General features: G+C 39.3%; 1 protein-coding gene across 1 annotated transcript in view; it reads left to right on the top strand.

Moving 5' to 3' along the window:
- The first annotated feature begins 1,405 nt into the window (after positions 1–1,405).
- Positions 1,406–18,694, top strand: part of LOC104911411 (calcitonin receptor-like) — a 33,307-nt gene continuing 16,018 nt past the window's right edge. Inside the window, exons 1-4 of the mRNA XM_031554031.1 lie at positions 1,406–1,413; positions 1,626–1,713; positions 10,826–10,979; positions 14,476–14,586. Of these exons, the coding sequence (XP_031409891.1) occupies positions 1,406–1,413; positions 1,626–1,713; positions 10,826–10,979; positions 14,476–14,586 (361 nt within the window). The remainder of the gene's footprint in view (positions 1,414–1,625; positions 1,714–10,825; positions 10,980–14,475; positions 14,587–18,694) is intronic.

The following is an 18,694-nucleotide window of genomic DNA, read 5'->3' as shown; positions in this document are numbered from 1 at the left end:
ACACTTTTAGCACTAAGTGCAGGAAATTAGCTGCATTGCGGGTTTGCTATTGATTTTGCCTGCTCTTTCTAGATCACAATATTGCATTCATTGCTCTGCCATTTATGGCAAGTAGTGTGTTGCAAGACTGTCAACAGCTTGTAGGGCAAAGTTATTTTGCCTATTTTTTAGCACATCCCTGTAGATGCAGCAGAAGAGGCTAGCAGAGGGAATGCAGAAGACAACTTGGCTTTACATCACACTACGGAACACTTCACAGTACTGTGCATAATTGTACAGACACATTTATGTATATATATATCTGCTCATTGGGCAGCTGATCAAGACCCATTATTTATTTGCTCATATATTTTTTGGCAGTTTTGAACCAATATACACTGCGGGGAATAGTATACAGAAGATGGAAACAATTCCAGACATTTTCCTCAGATCTAGCTGACCAATTTTTGCTTCAATTGAGTTATCTGTCATTGCTGATCAAATACAAATATGTGGCTGACAGCATAATTATGTATTATTTCTGTGTCATTTGCCTGTCCCATTACTTCTGGCATGCCAGAATGCTTCTGGAAAGGCTCTGACGGTAATAAGGCTACTTCTTAACAGAGGCAGATTTTCTGAGTCCTCTTCTTCATCATTCCATGTTTTATGTAACCTCAGTGGCACATGAAACACTCCGATTTATGGGATATTACATGCAGGTGCATTAGATTGCAGTAGAAGGCCACACCTTTCTTACATTTTGAGATTATTTCTTCTTTAGATGAGGACAATTACAACTGATTTTTTTCCTCTCTGTAATGGGTGGCATTCCACGCCACTTCAAGTTGAGAAGAGCTGCTACAGTGCTGTGGCAGAAACAAGTTGCACAAAGGATTGTTTTGCTCACTACACATACTGTAAACTAAGCCTCAAAGTCTGTGTGCCCTTCTCCCATTAAATTCTTGGGGTTTGGGCATGTCTGCTGCTCAGGTAGTGTGCTCACTCCATTTTTTAGATGCCTCAGAAATGAAGGTGTGGTCAAAGGCTGGATGGGTGATGACTTAAAAGAGTCAAAGAAAAGCAGAAAGCTTCTGGTCCAGTTCCCTTCAAGCCTGTGGAGTCATGGCCATGCTGTGCTTCTCTATCACTTTGTGCAGCTGCAGTGGTCATTCTCAATGGTGGAGGGTCACTGCCACGTGTCTGCCTGCAGTTGCACAGACCGGGCAAACTAGCTGAATTTTGGATTGTGAAATCCCACAGTCTTGCTTCTTTGCCAGGAAGTCTAACTTAAAGTGTTTCCAATTTGTCTCTTTTCCTGCCACACTGAGTTCTGTGGTAACCTACCTAGTGGTTACACAACCAAAGTCAGCTCTGCAGGCAGAGAGGCAGTTTGATGTAGATACACAGCTGGTCATGTAGTAACATGGAGCAGTAATTCATGCCCGCTGACCTTAGCATCTGTAGGAGAGGCTGAAATAAAAGCATACCTGTCTCCAGTGAATTCAAACATCAGCACACATAAGATTGGAGGCACACACACGTGCAGAATGCACTTGAAGTCTAAAAAGATGCCCATACACAAAGATAGGAATTTATTGTAACAAAATCTAATCCTGGTTTTGTTTTTGCTGTTTAATTCCCAGAAGGATCAGCTACAACGTGTTTCTGCAGGAAGATTTCACAATGAAAAAAACTACCCACAGTTGCTTCTTACTGATTATCCTTCTTACTGTAAGTATAAGACAAATGAATGACACCTGCCAGATTCAAACTTGTGGTGATGTTCAGAAAAATAAGGAGTACTGAGTTATATTTGTTATACAGCACAGGTGAAGTAATGAGTTGCCTTACTGATAAACTTTGAAATAAGGTTAATAAAGTTTCTGAATAAGATATCTTATAAAAGTTTGAACTTGAAACCACCGTTCCCCAGTGAGACAAAACTGCAAGTCTGAAGATGGTAATGCCTGTGTTTTTTTGACTGGATTTGGAAACTTACTAGTTGAAAACTTCCTAAACGTTGTGTGAGACTTTGACTTAAGTGATAGTGAATTTTCACTGTTTATGTTGGCTCTGGTCTTAGGAAAGCAACAGAAATGGCAAATATCACTATAAAGATTAGTTGTTAAGTTCAAACACTACTTCCAACTGTTTGATCTCAATATTTCTGTTACTCCAATATATTCTACAGCAGCATGGCTGGGTAACTATTGTTCTGACTATGTAGCAAATTAATTTCTACTTGACTAAATACCTCTCATGTAAGTTGAATGGTTTCTTTGAGGTTTACTTGTGGAACCTCAAATGATTAGATGATTAAAATCAAAGACATTGCAGATACTCAGAAATGTGGACACTATTCAAATCCTCAGTAACACAGCACTCACATGTCTGAATGATGCTGTTGGAAATGAGCATCTCTCTGCTAACTTGTATGCCTGATGCTACCTTATTCCTCAAAGATATATTTGTCTCTGTATTCCTGATGAAACCTTTGATTCTTATTACTCTTGATTGTATCTTGTTGGTTAGCTTCTCAGACCCTGCTGCTTCTCAGCTTTTCTGCCATTCATGTGGAATGAATATGGAAGCTGTATGTGTCCCCATCAGCTCACACCCTTTTTGGTTATAAATTGTGGAAATGGGACTATAGGATGCTCAGGGGAATGGCAGAGACGTCTCTCCCTGTTTTATTAGTTTCAACCTAGCATAACTTGTCCACTGTGCTGCTTGCCACTTAAATTAACATGGAGAAAAAGTAGGGTAGGGAAGCCAAGAACAGTAAAAGAATAGTGGAATAAAACAATGAAATGAGATCATGAAGAATGCAGAAGAATGGCAAAGAATGCCTTACTTGGGTAAAATACTGAATTCGTATTTCAGGATCAGGGACTTCAAACAAAGATGAGCTGGAGAGCAAGAGTATGAACAGAGGAGACTTAACATTTTCCTGCTAGCTTGGTTTCAAAAATAATTAATCCAGAATTAGTTAATGATTTGAATGATTATCCCCATGCTTTTCAAAAATCTGCCTTGATATGTATCAGAGTATACTGGGTTTTGTGGCATTATGTGTCTGTTACACATAGCCCTGCAAGTGGTGCACGTAGTACTGTGCTGGCTGGAACATCGTGCATGTTTAGAGATCTCTCAAAGCCAAAGGACCCATCAGAGACCAGATATCTTCTGTGCTTGAATAATCCCAACTGACCTGCATAACATAACAGGAGCCTTGGCAAAGAACAGCAAGTCTTCCTGTAAGAAATCAAAGCCAAGTGAAAGAACAGTTCCAGATTATTTTTCTTCCATGATAAAATGACAGGACTGTAAATATTCTGTTAACTAAAATTGTCAACAGCCCTTACTGAGTGTTTGGAGTTTCTCTCCTACAGCATATATTTGGAGGACAATGTTGAAAGATTTGGCTGGTCCTCTCTCTAAATTAGATCTCTCACCTATGGTATCACATGTGCAGCGTTGGCTCTGTCCTCCTTACAGCAGTAACCCAGGGCTAGGACTTATTTGAAGCTCTGCAGTAAAATCTGTATCTCCTTCCTTTTAGATATCTTCACACTAGAGGTCTCTTTAACTTCTGGCCTGTATGTGTAACTTAAGCACAAATTTACTTACATTTTCACTGCTCCAATCTCAGTATTCCATCCTTTTCCACTATGGTAGCCATACTGTGATCTTGTTAGACACCTCTTAGATCAATTTATCTTCTGGTAAGGGAGAAGCCACAGTCGTAGAAGGGGACTGTGAACAAGCTCTATTTTCTTGATAGTACTTGCCAGAACACTGCTGTTAAATCAAATATGAAAAATATTTGGCAAGGGTCATCTTTCCAAAAATTTTTCCATCTGAAGTTGGTGGAAAAATACAATTTTTACATTTTATTTGTGGTCTGTCATAAGGAAAGGGTATCCTTCTTTCTCTTCCAGAAAGGCCATTCCCATTCTGCAGGATTTTCTAATTGCTCCTGGGTTCCCAGAGTCAGTCCCATATCCCTCCTTGCATGCTTGGTCCTAGACTCCAATTACAAGTACTCCATAGGTCCTCCTCCCCACAGTCTCCAGCCTCTAGACCTGTCCCAAGTGGTTTTGGTACCTTCTGATAGAAACTGTCTCTCTTACCTGTGTCATTTCTACATAGACTAGACAGCACTCTACTCCTTTGTGTATAGATCCATAGTAATTATTCTTTGCCAAACACAAACTGTTTAAAGCACCTGTTGCTCCAAGACTCAATTATTAGAAGTGAAGCTCATTTCTTATTGTCTCTCTGACTGCTCTCCGTGCTTTCGGATGCAGAATAATAGCCATTCTTCCACCATCACCAGATAATCCTTTGCAATTTGGAGGGAATTCCTTTAGAAATTCTAACTGTTCTTCTCAGGGAATGTTTCTTACTTCACTTTATTCCTGATACCGTCTATTTTTCAGTAATTACTGAGAGCCCCAGAATATAAGTGAAATTTTTTTCAAGTTCCTCAGTCATCATGTGCTGGCAGAATTAGACCATATCCTACATGCATACTTCTCTCCACAAGAAGGGTGAGCATTGGAGCAGTGTGTCCAGGAAGATCAGACTGCTGAAAATGAGAGGGAGGAGGAAACAAGCTTGGGTCTTTTTCCTGTGTGACTGATCAATTTTGCAGGACATTGAGATAAGAGAATTGTATTTTCTACCTCATTTTGTCAAGTAAAAATTCTCCTTTTGTGCTGCAGATGGTAATTTGCTCTTGCCCTGTAAATGAGGATGGATGGAGTAGTTTTTCCTCATATATTGCACAGAGTGCTCAGTAAGGACAAAATAAATGCTGCAGCTTCAGACCACACCATTATTAAATTAAATCCCTTTGACCAAGACTATATTTTAAAACAATTTCATTTTAAGTAAAAAAACTAAATTGTACAGTTTATTAAGTCCAGACCTGTCAAATTGTTACCAAACTTCAGTCACTGAGCTATACACAGTCTGGTATACTGTATCAGATCCTGAAAGGCTTGTGAATAATTTCAGTTCATAAAACATGGAAAATTAACCATGTGAAAACCTGAGTGTGATTTAGGTAAGTACAAATACTGGCATATTTTGGAACACAACTGTGATAGGTTTGTGTCTCCAGAAGCCACTTAGAAATATGTTTACCACTGTGAGGAGTGCCTGGCTCACGGTGCAGGCGTCGCACCCTTGCCACAGTGATACACAGCAGTGAGGTGCCACAGCCTGCTGTCCCCCACAGCTACAGCTGTGATACACTGCACTGGAGGGCCATAGCCTGCTCCTGCTCTGCATAAAGCTTTTCCTGCTTAAATAGTGGTTCCTCCAACATCTGGTGTAGAGCGTGTACCGGCCTTTGGAGGACCGGGGGAGGTGGGTGGGAAGGGCGTATTTTCCTTTGTAGCTGTGAGTTGCTTTAAGCTGTAAGGACTCGCAAATTCCAGAGCTCTTCTCATGTAATGAATATTTGGGGAGGTGCATTGCTGATGATAAAGACGCACTGTAGGTTATTTTGAGCATTTCAGGCACTACCTGCATGCAACTTTTCAGGAAGGAGAGGGATTGCATTCACCAAAGGTTTCAGGGTGAGCCGGACATTTTTGTCTCCATTTTTGCTTTTTAACAAAATAAGATTGTTGCTATGCAGCTGATTGCCCTAAAGAGGTCTCTTGCAAGATGATTAATTAGAGCTGCATTCAAAATCCTTGAAGCATTCTGCAGCCTTCCTCTATGCTCACAGTTTGCATCAGGCTGTCCTGAGAGTAAAGCCTCCTCATGTGAGCAAGTACTGACTGCAGCAGTGGAAAAGAACTGTAAGAGAGGGTTACAAGTTGCTTTCCGTTAAAAGTGCCTTGTCTTCATCTACTGTGGGTGCTAATCTTTTGCTCGTCTACATAGCCTCCAAAATCTGCAATGTAAGTTATATGGGATATAACTATGAGATGTTTTCATCCTGCTTCAACAGCAATTGAATACAAGAAATTTTTAACATTCGATGGTTCAGTAAAACATGTCATGTTGAGGTATTTCCCCCCAAGTTGCTGTCTGCTGTTTCTAATTACCTTTGTAATGAATAAGAAATCATTGTTATGTTTACTGAGTACCTTCTGTTAATGACCTTCCTAAGGCATCACAGTGGTTTTCTTCTCTGTTCTGACACTGGTAGCTGTGAAAAGTCTTTCAAACACAATCAAGGTGCAGCAGGGGCTCTGCAAGGAGGCTGAGTCATGCTGAGCTCTTGCTTGAAGATGTGGTGTATCAAAGAACAAGAGTTAAGTCACCCACTAAGTGGTGACTAAACTGAGCAGATTTAAAAGAAATGCATCAAGTGTATTTTTGAGCTATCAAAATCAATAATAAGCACTTGTAGCATCCAGATTCTGAAATACATTTTGACTGAGCTCAACGGTAAATTTGCAGAATTGCTGTATTTAATGGAAGGGGGAAAATCAAAAGGAAAGAAAGCTGCAAATACTTTATTTTCAAATGTCATGTTTAGTTTAGCTCCTTGATGGTGGAAGAAAAATATTTGGGAATGCCTGTTCATTGCATCCAATATTTTGTGGAAAAAAGGTGAATTTTATGATTGTTTTATCTGGATTTTGTCTTTCAGAAATAGGCACGATCTTGCACAGGTTAATAGGAGGTGTCTGTCTTACAGAAACTGATGCACTATTTACTTATCTTTATATAGTTTAATAACGAATCCAAGTTGTTTCTCTAGATTGCTTTGTCCATTCTAGGTTTAAGAACTTCAGCATTCCCAGCAGCCTGTTCCTTTTTTTTGTTATGATAATTCATTTTCTTGTAACAGTCATTTGTCACGTGGTGGCTTGGTGGTCGTATGTATGACGTCATTTACTTGGACTTTTAGGAGTGACATCATATGTACGGCTGCTAAACTGCTGCATGGGACATCACTTAAGCATTTTTCTTCTGAAGAAATCATAAACATTCATTTTCAGGCTGTCAACACATCTTGCTTATTAAGTTGTGAAATACTGATTTCTCTTTAATAAAGAATATTTGTAAATGGATGAGCCATTCCTTTATTGTATCAATATCATTTATACTTCCATTTGAAGTAACTGATGGATAGACGAGAAGGGTTTTTAACTTGCAGTAATGGACTCCAAACATTCAACATTTTTTCCATACCATAGGCACTATTCAGGTGAAGCTTTCCCCACATGTAGCCATGCCCAGGCCTCTTCCACCTTTGACAACAGCATAGCGACCCAGAGATTTCTTTCTGCTCATTTGCCTTTTCCTCATCCTAAAGATAAGGAGCGCAGAAAGAATAAATTAATAATAATATCCAACATCAGAACTGTGGTAAGATCTTTGTACGATTGATGCCCAGTACGTGGCCGGATCACCATACCACTGAACTGAGTGGGAGTTCTGCCCATGGCTTTGGAGTGAGCAGGCACTAGGCTCCACGCACCAGAATGTTGGTGGATGCACAATTCTTTTGTGTGTGGTAGTAAACAGAGGTTTAATTGCTCACCCTCTTTCAAGCCATCAGATTTATTTGTTGTTAGTCAGCTGAAATGATCATTTGTTTCAAGGCAGAATAAAATATTGTTCAAAATTCCACGGCTGGCTTTTCAAATCCAGGCAAAAAGAAATGAGTAATCAAATGGAAGAGTATATTTTAGGCACACCCCAGATGAACAATACCAGCAACACACCTACGCATAACCCTGTAATTTGATTTCACACTCAAGCTTTTACAATTACATCAAAGGTGCCTGGAAATGTGTGTGTGACTAACTCAAAATCTAATTCTTCAGATTTCATAAGTAAAAAATGAGATAAATGTAAGAGACTGATGTAACCTAATATTAATATTCCAGTCTTTATCCAAAGTTGCTTTATTTTTACTGTTGGCCATTAAATTATTTCCTCTGATGAAGTAATTATTTTCATTGAGCTTTTTTGACACATTCTCATCTATCTTTTTAATCTCTCTAAGTGAATTCCTGGACCAAATGTGGGTAATAGGAATTTTTCTTACAATTTCAACTGTAACATGATTGCCTTGCTCAAAGATAGCAGAACATTTACATGTTTGAGCACTTTAAATAATTTAGCGCACAATCCAAAACATTCATCTTATCTACCACATAGGATAGGAATAGGAACTCTCTGCTTCCAAATATTATTCTCATTAATCTATACCTAATAAGAGCTGTCTACTTCAAGAAGTAGATTCGTCCCTTACATGCAGCAAATTATGAAACTGACTTTGAAGAGAAAGATGTTTTTGCTCTCTTGTATCTCATCCCCAAAAATTTCCACCCCGGTTACAAACTGTTACATCTTCACCAGTTAAAAGACAGTAATGGAGCATTTCTTTTCTGACGGCATTTCTTACTTTTGATTTCAGTTTATATGTTTTTGTACTGTGCAATCTTGGGAAAAGTCTTTCAAGAATGGTGGATAATAATGAACCAAAATAACTTAAAAGAAGGGAAAGATGTTTCAGTGCACTTAAAAAGTATTTACAGTTTCTATCTGTGTAGCTGGCATTTGCCAATTATCGTACAGTTGTGTTGTGCTTTACTCTGTACAGATAAAGCAAAAGGAACTGCAATTTATGACCAGAAACTTCAGTCTTTCTGGTTGCATTGTTAGTGTGAATTTGTCTTGTTTGGTCAAACGAGCTGAAGAACAGACCATCTCCTTCCAAAAAGAAAATGAAAGTCAAATAAAAACATTGTTTCAAGTGAAAGAAAATTGGTGATGGTTTCCAAGCATTATCAGATGGTTATGCTTTCAAGACATGAGTGCCTTCTCAGATTGGCCCCCAGTGACAGAGGAATTGTTGGGAGCAGAGGCAGTGATATGGGAACCCACAGCTTGTCTTTGACTCTGCTGTTCCTCTCTCAAATGCAAACACAGGGAAGCACTGAAGCCTATGGTGATACATAGGCAGGAAGGGCAAAAACAGAACTGAAGACTGCTGGAAAGCTTCATCTTTTTTTTTTTCCTGTGATACTTGTTGGATCTGCAACATTGCTTGTTTGCTTTTTAAATGATCCCCTTGGACACCATCTACTCTTCTCCTTTAATCTTTTCATAAAGAAGGGAACCCAAATATATTGGGCTTTGCTTCTGTATTTTCTATTCTGGCCTTTTAGAAGATTAATTTTTTCGCTTAAGTGTCCAGATGAAATGTTCCAAATGCCTCACTGTCCAAGCATATCTATTAGTGCAAGTATATATCTATATTTACGCACAAAATTTATATAGTTATATCTACCAAAAATATCTTCCATCTTCTTTCTGTCATTTTATTTCAAGTTCAAGCTTCATGTTACATGCAGTGAGATTAAGTGCCTTCAGCGTATTCCAGTCTTCAGATAGTAGCTATATGAAGTTCAAAAATAAAATGTCAGCACGAAGAAGGCTTAGATTAAATTGGGAAAAAGCAATTAAATTAGAAAAAATTGGTTAGGTAGAAGAAGATGATATAAAAAGATGAAACGGATGTTTCAGCACAGACATATCTACATAAAGTAATGACATATTTTCACCGGAGTCAAACATACTCTGTTTTGCTATGTATTTTAATGAGCTGCTTTGTCTGTGCAAATGGAAAAGAAAGCAAAGTGTTAATGAGATACAGCTGTTTGCAGTGTCCAGTAAGAAAAAAGGGAAAGAGTAATTTAAGAATTCACTTCATATTTGAACTTTCAAACCTGTCATGGTTTTTGATTGTACAGCTCTAAATGCTTGCTTAACAATCTGTGTACTAGCATTTGGTGTTAATGTGAATCTCATAGGCTAAAATGTGCATGAGAGGTGGTCAATATAATCTGAAGCATACTCCTAAAAGTCCTAAACTTACTCTTTACTATGGAGAAAATACTGTTAAAAGTACTGATGTTAGTAACATTACCTGTATGGCTTGTCTAGAGAAGTACAGGCTTTGAATAAGAAAGATCCTCAAGAACTTCAAGGCTGTGGGCTTATGGGAGTTCTCAGTTTTGAAGGAGACTTTAAATAACTCTGTATGTAGCAATGGCTTAAGTATAGCTTTGCAGGTAAAAAAAAGTAGAGAGTCATGCAAAGAAAGTGCCACAGCCACATTGCTTTTGCTTGGGGAATCAGAAGAAATAACCGTTTCCTATCACCTTCCCACAGAGAAGTGTCCTGATACAGAATTAAGGCAAAAGAGCTTTAACTAGAGCTTCACACACTCATTTCCACCCTGACTCACAGACCTAGGCTGTGCAACAGAGGGGTGGATGGAAAGAGAGCAACTGACCTTTCTGCCTGAGCTCTTGGCCTTCCATAGGCAGTGGTCCTTCTGTGTGCCCTTCAGGCAGCTCAGAGTGGAATCCTTCAGAAGAGGCCACTTGATCAGAGACGACTTTTCATTCAGACTCTCAGATTTGGGGGTACTTTGCTTAGGCACTTAATTAAGAACTAAGCTTAGGTTGTGAAGTTTAAGCCCTTTACCCTAAAAGTTGAAGGAGCTCAAAGCAGAAAGCAGAAAACATGAAAAAATGAAGTAACATTTTGCAGATACATACAATTTTTTTTTGCATATCACTAATCTATATGGAAAGATTTTAAAGACTTTATCAAGTATTTAATGGTTCTTTCTTTTGCCAGGAAAAAGGGCTTGGTTAAAATCCTTAGTTTATAGTGAAATAAACTTAGTTGAAATTCAGCATTTACTTTGAAAGTACTAGAAGGTCTATCATAATGCAAAATATGCAAATAAAAGGCCTTTGAGGAATGTGTAATGAAGATTTCTTACCTTTTGTAATTTTTTTTATCTTACTGGTTTATTCAGTGTTACTAACAGTTTTTCCTTTCTGTACAGAGAATGGTTCCAAGTTTTACTGCTACTGTAAATTATACTGATCCTACATTAGAGCCTGTAGTAACTGAAAATTCAGTCATACGACAGAAGATAATAGATTCACAGTTCAAATGCTATGAGAGGATGAACAGAGCTCCTCCATATAGGAAAAAAGGTAAAGAAGATAAAAAAGTTCTGTTTGTATATTACCATGTTTGTGTATATCACTGCAAAGAAGCATTTTGTTCTCTATACTAACCTATATTTTTCTCGGGATGCAGCTGCCTTCCGGTAAGCAGCAGTCAGATTCACACTAACTTACTGTCCTCTGAGATGCTAAAAAAGAAGAAAGGCTAGAGCGAGCCCAGGGAATGAGCAGCTCTTCCTCCCTTCCCATGCAGATGGTACCTGCGTCATGTAGGTGAAGTGCATTGCTGGCTCAGGGCTTTGCTGCTTGAATTTCTGTTCTCTTCCTTAAGTAGTTAAGTTTTCCAGGACTGTCAGTGCAGTACTTTTTGGTACTATTACACAAAGATGTGATTGTGAACAGTAATCTCTTAAATATAGGTGCCAGTCTTGCTTTGCTCATTTGTTTTCCTTTTCTGTCTGTCCTGAATTAACTGAGAACTGTCATACTCTGTATCAACACAAGTGTTCCTGGTCTTCCGTATTCAACAGTATCACTAGTAAAAAGAGATTTATAAAGCACTGAGGACAGATCATTACTGAATAGGAAGCACATGTTAAGATTAATAAAAGAAAAAAAAAAATGACAGATAGTAGTGATGCAACAATGGCACACAGTGAATGAAAAAGACTTTCAGGCTGGGACTGAGGGTTCTCTTCTGGTCATTTTTTAAATAGAAAATAAGGAAGAAGCTATGAGGAAGCTAAAGAAAAAATACTTGAGACATAGTGGCAGTTTGTGCAAGTAAAGAATCATAAAGTCATAGAATCATAGAATCATTAAGGTTGGAAAAAACCTCTGAAATCGACTGTTGACCCATTACCACACTGCCCACTAGCCATATCCCTAAGAACACAGGGACTGAGGGCACTGTTTAAGAGAAGTTATATTAGAAAGAAAAATCAAACAACACAGTACATGAGGTGGAGATAATATGTTGGTGAGGTTTTCTTCAGTATATGAACAAAAGCATTTCTGTAACTCTTTATCAGATTTTATTGATGTCTGTAAAAATCAGTGACTAAATGTTAAGATACTCAGGCCTCGATGCAGAATTGTTTTCGAATGAATGTAGAAATGTACAATGTAGGACCTTTGATTCAAATGAGTTTTCGCTTAGGCCAATAACAGGAGAAATAAACAAACAAACAAAAAATCAACGTGCAAGTATTTAAACAGAGCAGTAAAAACTGTCGTGTTTCAGACATAAACAAGTCTTTAGCTGCTGTGCTATTCTCTGCACACATTACTCGTTTAGTCACCAGCTCTTTAAAAATATAATTTTTGCATTAATTGATAGTTCTAATCTATTCCCTTTCTTTCTTTTTTCTTTTTTCTTTTTTTTTCTGATTTTTTACCCCTTGCACATTGCATTTATTGCAAAGGGCTGAAGTTTTGCCCAGCATGAAGTGATTCTTGTTTCATATGATGTCATCCTGGTGGTTTCTCCAGGGCAAGGCTGTTCCAGGAGGACAGCAGCAGCAGACCAGCAGCCATCTGACACAGCTCAGCAGTTCCTGCTCTCCTTCAGCTGACAGCTGGGTTTCAGTGGAGCCATTGGGGAGTGTTGTGTTCATAGCAACGTGCATTTAATGCATTTGTAACTCAGACTGAAGATAATAAGTGAACAGGGAAAAAGGCCAACACTACTGAAGTTGTGTTTTTCACTGTGGACTTGTTTCTCTGAGTCGTAACTCAATTACAGATCTACCTCCAACATGTATATCTCATAAATATTAAATATATTTCATAAACAGATGGAAGTGAGCAAGTGCCTTGATCTCTTAGCTGCTAATTTGAAAGGGAGGATGGTATGAGATGGTTAATTCCCTTAGTGCAAAGGACAACTGTTGGAGTGTCTCCTGAGAAGAAAAGCCCAAGATATAATCTGAAGGCATCTACTGGGCATACCTGCCTGTTTCAAGGTAGAATTGATTAGTTTAAACCACAGTGGAGTAGTGAAATGTACAGTTCAAGCACATGGGAGTGCCTGACAGTCCTGCACAGTGTTCCCACACTCCCCCCAAAAACGTAATTGTTCGGGTCAGTGATTCAGCAACATGTTGTTCACATCTGCCTTTTATGCTTTATTACTTAGACTGTGCAAATTGTTACAGGAGTTCAAAAACATATATATATATGTGTGTATGTTGGTGTATGTGTATATATACTTATGGGCATATGTATGTATATATCCTGTCCCTGACCTTGAAAGACACATTCCACATTGTATGAATCTTGCTTTATAAGGCAAGGCAAAGGATTTAAAATTAAAGCCTGAAATCCCTACCAGCTTCATTCTGTCGTGTCTTTCAGATACAAACTTAAGTTGCAAACATTTTTTGCTCTTCTTTGGTATTACAAAACAATTTCTAAAAGTCTTTCAAATGTATCTCAAAGACAGAGAACAAGAGAATGTCTGAAAGATAGCAAACAGCTGATACTATGGCTTGCTAATAAAGTGAACAAGCAGCATTACATCATATCTATCTGTGCATTAAATATAACCTAATGAATAAAAGTTTTCATAAAAATATCCTTTTCCCTATGCATCTAATCTGGAAAAAAAAAAAAATTTCTAAAGTTTAATGCTTTCCATTTTAGTTCAAAGCTATTTCAACTTAAATTAACAGTCATCAGTGCAAATTTCAACACTTAAAACTTATTTTAAAGCTTTGTAACTCTATTGCAAATAGTCTGTTTCTTTGCAAAAGTTTAAATAAAAAAAAGCTTATCAGATGATAACTTTAAAGGTATCAGAAGCAATTAGTTGCCCATAACTTATTAACTGTCAAAGGCTATTAAATGCCTTCTATGTAAGTCTGTCAGAAACAACCTACGTGGTGATAACAGTTATTCTGAAAATTCCTGGGGACCAGAGCAAAAAATGGCAAAGTACATCTTCTCACTGTATGTCCCTTTAACCTGTCACTCATGTTAGTTAATGCGTTTTCCCCGACAAAAACTGATTTTACATAAAAAATAACCAAGAAATATCTTTTTTTTGGTCCTGATGTGTTATTCGCACGATTAACATCTCTCTAATGGGGAACAAAAAAGAGCAGCATTCTGCCTCCCTCTCTCATCCACTTTGCCTTTTGTGTGTTTGGGAACAATCCTTGTAGGGCACACAACCCCAGGAGCGCTACCTCTGCAGAAGGGAACTTACAGGGTCCTGTCTGCTACAACTGTTGAGGGTCAAGAATATGAATGTGTAGGTTCAGTCCCTACACTCAAAGCTCCATTCAGTAGGCTTTAAAACATTAGTTTCCAGTAACATCTGTTGGCACATCCACTATCATCTGGTTGGCAAAACCAAGTACTTTCTACTACCTAAATGCCACTCCAAGTGTAGCAATAACAAGGGCTTATGTTGCAAAACCACTTTATTGTCTGCAGATAGCAATATTCCTTGGGAGGCCAGAACAGAATGGGCTCAGGAGTGACTGCTGAATTGACTACTGAATTCCTCTTCAACATCCAGGTCTGTTCTGCAACCGAACGTGGGATGGCTGGCTGTGCTGGGATGACACGCCTGCTGGCAGAATCACTGCTCAGAACTGCCCAGATTATTTTCCAGACTTTGACCCAACTGGTACGGTACTTAATTTTATCGTCGTATCTTTCAAAGGAATATTGATGTCCTTGAATGGAAGTATGAAATCTCAGAGTTTGGCTGAAATGAAAATATGTAAAGTCTTCGAGTTGCCTAACCTATGTATTTTCATTCATATAATATTTTATGTGCTATATTGACATAAACATACGTGCTGGATTTATGGGACCTTTTATATGAAAATATGGAAATATTAACAATTTAGTTATGATATCAACAGATTTTAATACCTTATTCTAGACTTTTCTATCAAGGGGAAAATTATAAAAGTACTCTTATATGCATGAAATATCTATCAAAATCTTCTGGTTTTACTGGAAAATATTTCTTGGAAGAAGATGAGCAGAAGTGATACTCTTTCAAAGTTCCAATTGTTCACTGAATTCTTCATAGAAATGCTAGCACCTCTGTGGGCAAAGAGAAGTAAATCAAGAATGCTTAAAAAGATAAATAAAAGGGAAAAAATCAAGGACAGAGATTTTGCTGAATAGTTATGAAGAAATATTAGATGCAAATAAAACTCCACAAAGGGTATTGTTTGAGGGAAGACAGAGCTGTGTGTTCAGCTTTCAGGACTTACTGCTTATTGGCAGCTTGATGCCCCAGTATCCTCAGTCAGCTGTAACTACAAGTCCCAAAAGTGTTTGTGCTCAGGTGAGCTGAAGGCTCAGGATCCTGAGGTTGCATGTGCTTTTTTCTACATTCATTGCAGAAATGCCAAGAAATCTGTTTCTGCCTGCATTTTGTTCATGGCATCATCCCCAAATGGCTACCAGTCCCTCTGATGAATAGAACAATTTACCACAAGTCCTCTGCTTTCCCCAATTCTGTATTTTTCATGGGGGAAAAAAAAGACATTAACCGTCCTGATTTATGAATACTCCATGTGTTCCTATAAAAGCAGGTGGAGGGCAACGCAACAGCCTCCCACTTCCCCCAGTCCCCACCCCATCATGAGCAGGGCTGGTTATGAACCCAACCCTCCAGCTGCTGCACAAATCACCTTTTCCCAGATTTTTGCCTGCCTGTCTCCAGCAACTTCTTCTGCACTAATCACTCAATTCCAGCGGCACTCTTCAGAGTAACACTTCAAGCCATCTTTGAAGCACCTCTCTCTTCTTATTAATGTCTATTAAAGTTGAGGACTGTGACTCGGACTGATTGCAAAGGGCTCCTTAAGGTACCAATGTGTGCTGCAGAGCCTGGCCCACGCTGTGTGTGTACTCCAGTTTTTCCTTCTTCTGTGCTTAAAAGCTTTCAGGTTTGAGATTTTTTATGTATCTGTTATCTGTACAAAGCCACAGGGGACAAAAATCCTCCTTCAGCAATTTCCTGCTGATCTATCTGCATTCCTGTGAAGGAGCAATACATACAGTCCCCCAGAGTCAGCGTTTTCCCTTGGTACGTCCCTCTGCTCCCACGTGGCACATCCACCTGCCTCTAGTCTGATGTCCCCGCTGCTTGGCAGCATTTCTGTGCCTCTGAAGCATCTCTGCATGTCCTGGTGCAGCCAGAGCTGCTTTCCTATAATGTGTGACGGGTACCCCATGTGTACTACAGCTGCAGTGTAAAGCCAGCACGAAGCCTGCCTATACAGGTGCTTGACTGTCATGCAGGACCTTAACAAAGTAGGAGGAAGACAAGAAGCTGCGGGAGGGAGAGGAAATTTTTCAGTTGCTAATGGAACTGGCTGCCACTCAGAGGTGGCCAAAAACCACAGGTTCAGCTGTCCTGAGAAAAGCCTACCAAGTTCATGTCACAAGTCATTACTGTGTTCAGTAACCTTATGCCGTTGGGTATAGCTAAATTTTCTGCTGGAAACAGAAAATTCATCCCAAAGAGCAGTGATTTTATAAGATGAAAACCACAGTGCCTGTCAGACTTCCTTCTCATTAAGGCTCTGTGACATCAGACCATCTCAGCATATATTTGAGGCATGCAAGTAGTAAGCTCATGGGATTCTGAAAGAAATATTTCCCATTGTGTCACTTAGCGATGTCCTGATATCCACAGAACTGCTGTCTATTAACTCCCCAGTGTCTACATGACTTCTGTATGGGGCCATGCGTAGCCTTGAGTCCTGGAATAAAATGGTAGCATTCAGCTTTCTTTTCGTGCTTTGATGCATGTCATTTGTAACTAAAAAAGTTAATTATCTGTTACCTAGGATCACATCTTCCTGCACCTGAGTGCTGCATAACAGCTCGTTGTACCTGAACCCCAACAGCATTCAGTATTGGAGCCAAGAAGTTGTTAGAGGGTATAAAACAGGAGAAATAATAATCTGGAAAAAATGGCACAGAAGCAGAATGACAAGGAAAGAGAGCTTCAACATGCTCAGTGCTCAGTTCATTTTGTCTGACAACTTCACCACTAATACTAACCAAATGTAATTCCACTTATTTCACTCAATATGTCAGCTCATACTAGATAGAAATCTGTGTTTTAAGAAGACAAAGCACCACAGTGATAATCCAGCTTGCTCCAGTAACTAGGGCTTCCTTTCTTTTCCCACCTGACAAAGCTCTGTCCTGCGAAAAGAAGGGTGTATCTTAAAGCTAATGAATATAAATTCCTCTCTACAAGCTATTTATTTCTTCAGTAAATAATTTGCCTTTTACAGCTGTCTTTCTCACACTGACCAGCACATGCAGTGTGGTAATGCATAAAAACAAGTCGTTTCAAGGTACAGAGACCTACTGGTTCAGCAGGACATTCATTGTCTCATCTGCTCCTGACTGAAGCCCTGAACAGTGCTGGATTTTGTATTCCTGAGCCAGTCATCATGCACATTTTCCCCTGAATGGTACTCTATACTCATATTTTACACAGGTTAATCTCTGGTATAATCCCTATTAAAAGTCTTCAAGTCACACTGAAATTTATAAGAATCGAAAGAATAGAATTTGATGGGAATATATAGTATGTAACTCATTCAGGTAATACTCTTGCTAATAAAACAGAAAGGAAATATATTGTGGATGCAATGGCAGTCCATATCAGAGGGTGTGAGGCACTGTGCTGAACACAGCCTGTTGGGTCTGAGGCAGGGCACTGTGTTTTGCCCAGCTCCCTGCCTCCGCACTGTGCCTGCAATCAGGATGAATTACTGGTGCAGCCATGTACAGCAGCACAGCTGGATGGATGACTTACATTGTGAGAGCATTACCTTCTCTTCTGGTTTTGCTTTCACTCTCTTTTCTCCTTGGCAACATACAGTGGTTAGGAGAAGAAGCTCCTAACCCAGCTGAGTCCATGATCTGAGGCTGCTTTTAGCAAAGCTCCTCTCAGTTCTGCACTTTGGATCCATTTTATAGACCCATTACTTGTAACTCTTCGTGTGGCTCTGAGGGAAGGAATATCTAGGAGTGAGTTCCCTTGCTCTCTCCTAGTGCCCTTCTAGTGTCCTTCACAAACTGTCAGCACAGTTTGTGAAAGATTTTGTTTTTCTTACAACATACTTATGAAAAAATAAGGAAATCAGGACAAGTCCCCCATGCAGGGGAAGGGCGAGCAGATCAATTTGTTCTTGCTGATCCTTTTGGATTTAGCTACTATGACACTTTTGACCACAGGGAATGGGGCTGATGGCCACAGGCACACCCTTCTCACAGCTGGCAAAATGCTGAAAGCATCCAGTAGAGCAGGATGCTAAGCTGAGAGGTTTAGTCATTGCAGATGAGCAACCACTGCCACAAAGCAGTGAGTGAGCAGCTGTGGCTCCATGCAGGCAGGGATGCCATTCCTCAGGTGTCCCTAATCTAAGCTTCCCAATCCCAGCTTCCTCTCCTCATTGCCCACTCCATCCTAGGCTCCTGGCAACTCAGCAGAGCGCCTTGGTGTGGCAACATGCTGGAGCCCATGGCAGGTGTCCCCAGCTCTTCTGTGTATTTCTGTCATTTGGCTTAGCATTTCAGCAGCTGCATTGTAAACATTTATTATTCGCATTGTGCATAACTTGACTTTATTCTAAAAACTCCAATTTTGCAGAAAAAGGCGTTTTGATGAGAGTGAGAACTCTCCACTTACTAGGACATTGGAACTGGAATTTTCTGGGATTTCCATTGTATTTTTTCAGATGATTTTT

Source organism: Meleagris gallopavo, chromosome 6, assembly GCF_000146605.3.
Source record: "Meleagris gallopavo isolate NT-WF06-2002-E0010 breed Aviagen turkey brand Nicholas breeding stock chromosome 6, Turkey_5.1, whole genome shotgun sequence".
Classification (NCBI taxonomy): Eukaryota; Metazoa; Chordata; class Aves; order Galliformes; family Phasianidae; genus Meleagris; species Meleagris gallopavo.
This window is presented reverse-complemented; position numbering and strand designations above follow the sequence as displayed.